The sequence below is a fragment of the Apteryx rowi genome, unplaced genomic scaffold, assembly GCF_003343035.1.
Source record: "Apteryx rowi isolate R43461 unplaced genomic scaffold, aptRow1 scaffold_12, whole genome shotgun sequence".
In the NCBI taxonomy this organism is placed as follows: domain Eukaryota; kingdom Metazoa; phylum Chordata; class Aves; order Apterygiformes; family Apterygidae; genus Apteryx; species Apteryx rowi.
In genome coordinates, this window is record NW_020447419.1 from 1,329,800 (window position 1) to 1,339,337 (window position 9,538).

General features: G+C 54.8%; 1 protein-coding gene across 2 annotated transcripts; it reads right to left on the reverse strand.

Moving 5' to 3' along the window:
• Positions 1-2,986: 2,986 nt before the first annotated feature.
• LOC112977208 (putative methyltransferase DDB_G0268948) lies at positions 2,987-7,990 on the reverse strand. 2 transcript variants are annotated; one of them, XM_026089274.1, is made up of 7 exons: positions 7,792-7,990; positions 6,181-6,309; positions 5,758-5,918; positions 5,223-5,436; positions 4,535-4,635; positions 4,054-4,191; positions 2,987-3,421 (listed from the first exon to the last, which is right to left on the reverse strand). In XM_026089274.1, exons 2-7 carry the CDS (start codon positions 6,289-6,291, stop codon positions 3,331-3,333), a joined length of 816 nt encoding a protein of 271 aa, XP_025945059.1. In that variant the 5' UTR covers positions 6,292-6,309; positions 7,792-7,990; the 3' UTR covers positions 2,987-3,330. The 2 variants fall into 2 exon arrangements, with proteins under 2 accessions (XP_025945059.1, XP_025945050.1); XM_026089265.1 differs by lacking the exon at positions 7,792-7,990 and having other exon boundaries at positions 6,181-6,561.
• Positions 7,991-9,538: the final 1,548 nt, after the last annotated feature.

Sequence of the window (9,538 nt, forward strand, 5' to 3'; positions counted from 1 at the left end):
CACGACTRCTCTGTATATCCCTTATGGCTAATTAAAGACAGAAACGCACGGATTTCGGAAAAGCATCTTTATTTCTCGCAGGTTGCTCCTATTAAATACAAGAAGAAAAGGCCGAAAAGGCGTAAATAGCTACACAAACATCACGTGAGCGAGGCACCGCGTCCACAATAAATAGCACCTCAGCGAAATCCTCCCCGGCTCCAAAAACGAATCTTTCCGCCCCTTTCAGCACGGCGCCGGGCTGCGGTCGCGCCGGCCGGGCTCGCGCTGAGCAGGCGGGAGAGCTGCGGGGTGACGGCCGCGAAATCCGGGGGCGAGCGGGGCGCCGCTGAGAGGCGAAACGCCCGGCCGGGCACCGCGGGGCTGCTGCGTCCCGCCCGAGCCGCAAGCCCCTTCGGCTCTTCTCCCCCTGCACCCGCGGCTTTTACCTGCCGGGGAGTCGTTTCCGCCTGGAAAAGTCCTCCGGGGTGCCCTGCCGAGCTCTTCCCGCGGCCGGGAGGGCGCCTGGCCCCGCGCGTCTCCCTCGGCCGCCCCCGGAGCGAGGAACCCCAGCGGTGCCGGAGGTGCCGGGTGCGGGAAGGGAAGCGAAAGCGGGCAGGGCGGGTGGCGGGTCGGGTTCGGCACGAGCCGAGGCAATCCCCGGTGACTCAGCGGGCATCCCGCGGCGGGCGTGCGGCGGGGAAACGCCGGGCCCGGGCGGGCCTAAGGCTTTGGCCACAAGCCCAGCCTGCGGAGCAAGGATGAGCCAAGATTGCGTCACCACCAGCCCCGGAGCAGGTCACCTCAAGAAGCCGAAAAGTTGGAAGGGGGGAAAAAAAGAACATAGAAAGAAAAGGAAAAAAAAATGCAAAAAATGGAAACAACTCTCCCCAAAACCAAACCGATGCCCGGGTCGCTGGCGCGAGGCGGGTGACGCGCGGGAGCCCTCCCCCAGGTCTCCAGGAGCCGGCGATGGGCTGGGCAGGCTGCAGGCAGCGCCGGAGCCAGGGGGCCCGGGGAAACGTCGGATGGCGCCGCTGTGCCCGTCCCTGGCGCTTGCAATCCGCGGGAATTGCGGTTCCAGCTCGGTTTGCCCCGGCATGCCTGCCGCAAGCGCCGGGCCGGAGGGAAGCAGCCGGGGCTGCCCCGACCTGCTTTGAGGACGCGATTCCGGGTGTTACGCCACGCGCTTCCCGGCTTCACCAGCCCGGCGGACGCGCCGGGTGCCTCGCTGGCGCCGGGGACGGAGGGCTGCTGCCTGGCGAGGCCGGTTACCGGCTCGCCGCTTGCAGCGGTCAAACACGGCCATCGGCCCGCGAGGAGCCGCCAGTGAGAGTTGCCACTTGGGAGGGGSACGACGGGCCCCTCTTCACAGCGTCTTGACGGTGGCACGAAGCTTGTTTCTCCTACGGCAGGGTGGGAGGACGTAAAACAAGAAAACCCACGCCGGCGGCAGAGCGAGGCGCCTTCGCTCCGAGGCGACACAGTGGGACGAGGAGTCAGGTTTGCTTGCAGAGGGGTGAGGGCTCGCTTTGGCCCCGTCCTTACCAAGCTGGTCATCTTCTTCGTTTCACCATGGGAAGCCCCCTCACTGAGGACTTCTCCTTCCCCAGGGCTCAGGGACCAGCCAGGACTGGTATAACCCCAGGGACCGCATGGTTGCTCCTGCGGCTAGAGCCTACACGAAGATGGGGGTGTCCCTTAGCCCGGGCCGGCAGCTCTTGTTAGGGCCAGGCTGCTTCGCCTGGAGTAATCCCGGGCAGGGAGAGACCTCTAGTGCTCCCTTGGGAGATGACAAGCCACCAGCCGTGTCCTCACCCATGAGGGCATCTGCAAAGCCTCCAGCCCCCACAACCCTCCTGCTAGCTGCTCTTCCTATGGACTTGGGCTGCCCAAATCTCCTGCACATTGCCCTCACCAGGGGAAGCAGGCTGGGAGAGGCTGCTCAGCCTCTGCGGACATGGCTGATGCCCCAAATCCTCTTTGCCTGGGGGAAGAAACCCAGATCCCTCCCAGAAACATGGGTCGAGAGTGAGGGGTGGAGGCACCAATTCTGGTTTCTTCAATAATACCGTGAGTTAATCGGCTCTAAGAGGGCGATAACACAGCTCCGGGCAGCCCTCCCCATGGCAGCCTTCTCCTCTGGGGCAGGAATTACAGGAAAGGGAAACGTACCTGCAGAGGCTGGGCCTCAACTGCAAGTCTCCAGAAAGCAAACAGGAGATGACCTGCGCTGATCTGTTCCTGGCTTTGAAGCACTTTGTCCACCTCTGTTTGCCCCTYGCTGAAACATGGCCATTATCTCGAGCTTGCAGTGCAGGTGGAAGATAATGTGGTGCGTGGACCGGCGCACGCTTCTGGTTCACCAAGTGTGCAAACACATGCGTCAACCCAGGTCTCACCACCGGCCAGCTAACCCGGCTCCCAGGCATCCCTTCCCTYGGGATTGCCCCTTCCTCCAGGAGCACGCTGGGTAGCCCTGTTGCTGTCCTGTACCTTACCAGCGTGACGCCAATACACCCTCACAAGAAAGGCTCCCAGTCCAACACAGACACCTTCCTTTCCCGGCAAAGTTACAGCTGATGCTCACACGACCATYGCACTTTTATGCAGCTTGCTGGTAAGCACCTGCTTTTAGCATCAGTGGTAGCACCGAGACCCATATAGCCACAATATTCACCCCAAAACTATCTTGTCAACCAAACTACAGGAGTAAGGGTGAGGTCTGCACTGAAGCAGACGTCACCACTACAGCGTTTGTACCCGGGGCAGGGGCCCAGCACGCTGGGGCAAGAGGGAAGCTTAATTCTTCTGGATATTGGCCAAAGCAGGGCTGAAACAAGGTTTTCCCTCACTTTCTGCAGAGATGCATGCTAATGCTTGCCTACTTTGTGAAGCAAAAGGGCMCTGAGGTCCTGGGGTGAACGATGGACATGAAGCGTGGTTATTCTAAGCCCAGAAGGTGCTTCCCAGCCTCTGTTAAAAAGGAACCAAACACAGCTTTGTTTTTCAATAATTTTTTATTGTGCAAGAACATCAGCGAGTTTCTCAGCTGTGGCTGTGATGCTCCTCCCCAGTGCAGTCTGATGGCTGCAGTCAAACTGATTGCTTCCAGCAGCAGCGCTGGGCAGGACGAGGCTGTCTCTTTGAGCAGGCACCACAGAAAGGCTGCTATGGACTATGAGTAGACATTAAACCCATGTCTACTTTCCACAGAAGACGAGTTTTATCACACACACACAAAAAAAGTCACCGTCAATCTTTCCCAAAGAATATGAGTGGTTACAATGAGGGTATGAGGAGAAGACCCACATTTTTTCCTCTCCTTCAGCCAGCCGAAGGGKTTTCCTTTCATGGTCCCTTGCACCCTAGGATGCAGACGTGCCTTACCCAGAACTCCAACGGGGTTTCCCGAGAGGAAACTCCCATCGCRTCCAGGAACCTGAAACAAGAAGCAGAGGACGGGTCTCACTGTGTCCAGCCAGATCCTGCTCCCACAAGATGTGGGGCGACATCCGCAGTCAGAGGTAGACCTGCTCCACCCAAAGCTCCTCCAAAGCACCAAGGGTTTGATCCCAGATGCAGGAGGCAGCGTTGCATCTAAGAGCCAATGCACAAGRGTTGTTCTGCTCCGTAAGCAAATTAATGTGCCCCGGGGATGGCTGCCCTTCCCTTGCACGCTTTGTAGAAGGCCCTTGCTATGGGCCAAAATAGCACTACACATCAGTTATGGATGCAATCAAGTATATTTTTTTTCTTCTGCTAATCAAGAGTGAGGCTGAGAAAATTAAGAGACCTGTGATATGAAATTGAGATGGATGTACCACCGCAAGAATGCCATACCGCTACATGGACTAACTCAACTGATGTAAACTGAAGTTAACAGTGCTGTGAGCAGCTGAGGATCTGATGTTTAAAGTCTCTGCCAAATCTCCATCCAGAACCGAGGGGAAGGAGCGAATGCATTGCTCTAATGGTCACTTCTAGCTTTGAAGGGCTCACCGTGGCCTCTCTYCATTCAGTGTATAAGAGGGGCTCTTCCATGTCCTGCTTATTTTCCTAAGCAGTTTTTACCTCTTTTCAGTTTCTTGGAGGAGGGTTTTTGCAGCTTYGGGTTCATTCTTCATGTAGGCTTGAAACGGAGAGACAGACTCAAAGTAACCAACCACACCAGCAACTGTCATGGGAATTTTATCGAAGATATCAGTGATTCTAGAAAGGAAGCAGGGGAAGAAAGGAGCATCGGCAAATTAGATCTAAAAGGCAGTGGAACAAGGATGACTGCAAACTGAGGTGCTGGTGAATAAAACACATGACGATCAGATGTTTCCATCTCTTGGACCTTTGCTGATTACGGTATTTGGTGGGTCAGGAGCTATAATTGATAAACTGCTGGAGAAGCTGTGTCTCAGGTACCATCTAACAGATGGTCTGGTCACCCCTACCATTCCCATCCCCCTTTGCTAAGGTGTTCTCATCCTTGCCTCTTCCCTCCTCCTCCTCCTCCTCCTCCTCCTCTCCATTCATGGTGCTACACCTAGAACTTCCTTCTCACCTCTTCTTGTCTTGAAATGGCAACGCCTCAAATATCTCTTTGTAGTCTTCCAAGACGTGCTTTACTCTACTATGTGAGTACTTAAAAATCAGGTCCCTGGTCTGGAAAGAGAGGAGATTAAAAACAAAACCACTTAAAGCTCTCAGCCTCCACTTCTTAACTCAGGCTTTCTTGGCCCTAATGCATCTGAGGTACACACACAAACTTTTTTTTTTTTTAATATCCCCTGTATTTAAAGTTCACCACAGTTTTGTGCAGCATCAAGATTTTAGGATACTATTTTATAGGCTCCTGTCCTCCTCCCTACACTGTTACTCATAACAGAAAGTCTTTCTAATGAGTTGCTAAAACATTCTTGGTCAAAAAACATCACAAAAAGCAACTCTTAAAACAGCTTCTATTTCACATTATTTTCACAGTGATCAGGGCTACAGGAAAAGTCTCCCTGAAGATACACTCCAGACTGTTCACTATCTTCCAGTGAAACCAAAGCCAARGGGCATGCAGTGGTGGCAGCCCTGTCCTCAGTTAGGAGCAGGATCAAGGTGAGGAGCAGATGGATGCAAGCAACTGCTGTTCTTGAGCCTCTCCTCGCATCCCTGAGCCCACTGCTTCGCCTGTCTACAGCTACGTAGTTGCTGCATGTTCCTCCCCGCCCAGATCTGAGGTYTAGGTTTCACTGCCTCACCTCTTTGAAGATTTGCGTCAGCTTTTCGGAGCAGTTTCCATAGTGCAGACTCATGTCCACGGTGTAGGTGCTGATAGCCACGCAACCACGTGGCTTAACAACACGGTTTACTTCTTTCATGAACTTCTCAATATCAAACCAGTGGACGGCTGTAAACGAAGTAAGGAGGTCCACYGAGCCGTCCTCAAATGGCAGCTCCTCTGCAGGGCACACGCTGGGGGGGAGGGGGGGGAAGCATCATTTAATACTGGAATTAGTAAGTATGACTTAAAGCCAGTGGGTATTTTCTGGAGTTTGACACAACTCTCCACCGGGGATGTAAGACCATGGCTACTGTTAGTCTTGGATAACGCCTGTTCCGCCATCACCTTCCCTGCACAGAGGTGGGACGCTCTCTCCATGAGATTTGTATGAAGGGGGCCCTGCTCCRAAGGGATTTCCCTTGTCCTAGCAGCAGAGCACCAGCCGACACCAGCCCCACTCGCAAAACACTGCCTTTGCGYGAGGACCCAAGTTTCCCGCGCACGACACTTACAGGTAAGACAAGTTCGGACGGGAGGACGCATCTCTGGCCTCCTGGATCTGAGCTTCGCTGATGTCCGCTCCCACCACCTTCTTGAAATGCTCCGCCAGGAAGCGAGTGCCTTGTCCCGACCCACAGCCCACGTCCACTACCAGTTCGATGGGGTTTGTCCTCTGACAGGAGGAGCAGAAGCATCTCAGCAGCCAGCCAGCAAATCCCTACGTGGTGTCAACTTCTGCCCCTCTCCTTCCCCTCCGTGCGCACAGGAACACTCTAGTTACAGTATACACAGTTTCCACTACACACAGTTTCCACCACACAAATCATTACCATGGTGTCCTGCTTAATTATTTCTCACCGTGGCACTGCCCAAGCCAACATCCCCAGCAGGGATGGAAACCTCGTGTCTCCCCAAAGTCTAGCAGCACCGCTTACCTTTTCCTTCAGGTAGGAGAGGATGATTTGCTGCAGTTCTTCGCCGGGAGCAAACCTGTATTTCTGATACACCGCGGCATGTCCTTTCCCTTCAAACAGCTGCGTGGCCATGCTTGAGGGACCCGGCACCTGCGAGGAGGAAGCCCGCCTGGTTCATCACACTAACCACACGCCCAGGTCCCTCCTGCTGGGCAGACCCGCTGCTAACGCGTGACTTTGGAACGGAGTTATGGGAAGACTTTGCACACGCTGCGCAGTGCGCAAAAGTGAACTTTGCCTTCCCAGCATCTTGCCTGCAGCGATGAGCTGCGGGCAGAAGCAGAGCAGGAAAAGCTTGAGAGAGCTTGGAGAAGGAAAAGCTTTCTAGGATTTTAAATGCTTCCTCTCCTTGCTCCTAGTTTTTTTTGCTTTGGGGGGGGGGGGGAGTCTGAAAAAAAATCACCATCACAGCTGGTATGCCTGTAACTTTATGGGACCTGGCAGAGAGGGGAGGAAAAACAAAACAAAAGAACCCCCTAAACTAACAGTAGAGTGAAAAAGAGAGTTTTGAGCTCTTCCATGTTTTAACACTAGCAGCAATTTCTCCTGATCACACCAATTCCACCCCTGCAGCTTCAGGAACCTCTGATGCTTCTTCATTCCTTGCTGCCCCACGTGCTCTCCCGCTTGTCGACCACCTCCAAAACGACAGAGGCAGCTCGGGCACGGCTACGCTCTCCCGCACGTTCCTGGATGCCCAAAGCTCCGGCGGGAACAGGTTGCTGGCRTAAGGCGATSGGAAGAGCGCCKCCTGGCCAGCGGGGTGCCCTGGCAGGGTGGACGCACGGAAGCGAGCCCTCGCCCTGCTGGATSCCAGGGCTTGCACGGGGTMCRGTCCAGAGCGACTGCCCGCTCCCAAGCTTCCCATGCGCGTGAAAGTTGCTTTCATGCGCAGAGTGCACAGTACTCCTCCACTTGTTTATGAATTTAATCCCCCCCCCCAAAAAAAACCCCAAAACAACACACACAAAAACCATGGTCCMTCTGGGCAGGGGTCCATCAAGCTCACAGCCAGCAGTTCCCGGTACATCTCTTTAGTAAGATAATACCCTGTACCAGAAGCCTCTCTATATCCTAYTTATCTTGGCAATCAAGCAGGCGTTTTCCGTGACAGCAGCACTCCATGATCTGAAAAATCTGCCGGAAATATTCTCCGCCACGTTTTACAGTCACCCACAGCACCCTCTCGCTCACACGCGCGCAGCRGACGGGTTGGATCATAGGGTATAACCAACAGAAAGTGTCGCGAGTGACACAAAAATATACAATATCGGGCAATAAAGGGGTACGTCCTGCGCTGCAGGAGCAGATGCAGAACTAGGAAGCAGGTTAGCCAGCTCCGGATTAAAATATTTACAGCAGGGAATATCGGCCCTAGCTCGCGCTGCCAAAGCCTGCTGGGGAAGGAAAGGCCTCCAGGTGCTTGGGGAGGTCTTCTCCGAGCAGCCGAGCCACCCCACCGCCGCCGGATCCCCCCGCCAGCAGCTCCTCTGGGCCGCTGCCGCTCCCAGGGCCCATCCCGGGCACGTCCCCGCAGCGGGGACCCRCCRCCTCYGCGCCGGCGATGCTCACAGCGCCCGCAGCTCCCAGCGCCACCCTGCTCGCAGCTCCGGGGCCCTCTGCTAGCTCGGGCGCGCCGGCCGCCCGGCCGCCCAGGGAGCGCCGCGGGGCCCGGAAGGGACACGGGGAAAAGCAAGAGCCACCCTCCAGCGCCGCGCTGCCCGCCCATAGCCGGGGAGCGCCGGTGTCCCCGAGGCAGGCCTGGCCTGCGGCCCCGGGCGGCCGCACGCCCCGCCGCTGCAGCCCAGCCCCGGCTCGGCCCCTGCTTGCGCCCAACCGCCAGGCGCCATGTTGCTCCTTCCAAAAAAAAAAAAAAAAGGGGAAAAAAAAGAACTAGTAAGGGCAGAGTATAGCTGTCTTTTTCCCCTCGGTGAGGGCATTAATTTACGCCTCTCACCTTTGCTGCCTGCTGATCTACATTTAAAAAAAAAAAAAAAAAGGGGAAAAAATAAAACTAAAAATTCAAGTCCTCTCGGTGCAAAGGGTTAAGGAATAGGAGTCGGCGTCCCCTTGAAAATGCCGACTTTCCGGATTTGAACAGCAAATTGCTCCCTCTAGAGCAACCGTGGAGCTGTGCTCACCCRGGAGGCTGGCGGCTGCGCGGTGCTCCGTACTACCGAGCCGGCGATTACGGCATCCCTGCACGCAGCCAGAGCTCAGGCAGATGTTGGCTCTCTGCTGTCGGCTTACGCTAGCACAGGGTCTCCAAAAACCTGAATACAGCCGCTAGAGAGCTTGTCCCGCAGAGCACTTTGGAGCCTCAGAGCTGACTCCCTTCCTTTGCACGGTCACTGCTCTTATTAATCAGAGATAGCTTTCAAAGCACCCCCAAACTGGGGGTGAGCTTGGCAGCTCATGCATCTCCAGAAGCAGAGCAGATTGGATGAAGATGCTGCAAGCTAGCATGAGAACGGGAGTCAAACACCATGGGAACCAAAAATCTATACTTACAGAGGTCCAGCTGTGCAGCAAACCCCCTCCTGTTACCCAGCACGAGGAGGGAAAGCACAACCAGAGCCTTCACAAGCAAGCAGGACCCTAAGAGGGAACAGCACTGATATTTCAGGAATTCGGTGAAGATCCTCCCCCGATATGAGTCGGGGCTTTGCCACTTTGCGCCAGCAATCACTGGAGTAATGCTTATCTGCGGCCGAAGCCAGCAGAGCCGTGATTCACCTGAATGCTGCCGCTTCACTTTGCGTTTTGCACAACACTTGTGAATCCATGCTAATTAGCAAGGCTTTTAAGCCCCTGCTAATTTTAAGGGATATGGTAAATCAGTGGAACTTACGCTGGGGCTGAAGAGGAAGGCCACCTGGAAGTGGTTTGCTGAATCAAAGCCTGTGTCGAGGTTAGTGGGGGAGTGTTTTTAGTACTTTCATTTGGGCCACCTGCTGCAGAGCAGCTCAGCAAAGAGCCCAAAGCATCCTGCAAAATCCCCCCATCACAGGTTTATGCCAGGGAAAAACGACTCTCCATTCTGATCACCTGGTCATCTCAGCGTGAGGACTGTGTGACCTCCCTGCTGCTATCTAATTTTTCAGGTTTTCCCACTCTTCCCTGTGTGTTCCTCCCAATAGGACCAAGAAGAACTGAATCTGCAGAGTTCAAAAAGTGACCTTGGTTGAACCGCAGCTCTCAAGAAAAGAGAAATCATGTATTTTTTTCTTAGCTAGTGGATCTACAGCCCAGAGTAAGAATGGGCTCCTCCACCTCAGACAACCCAGTCTTGATCCTAACCCTAGTTATACCTAAAGCA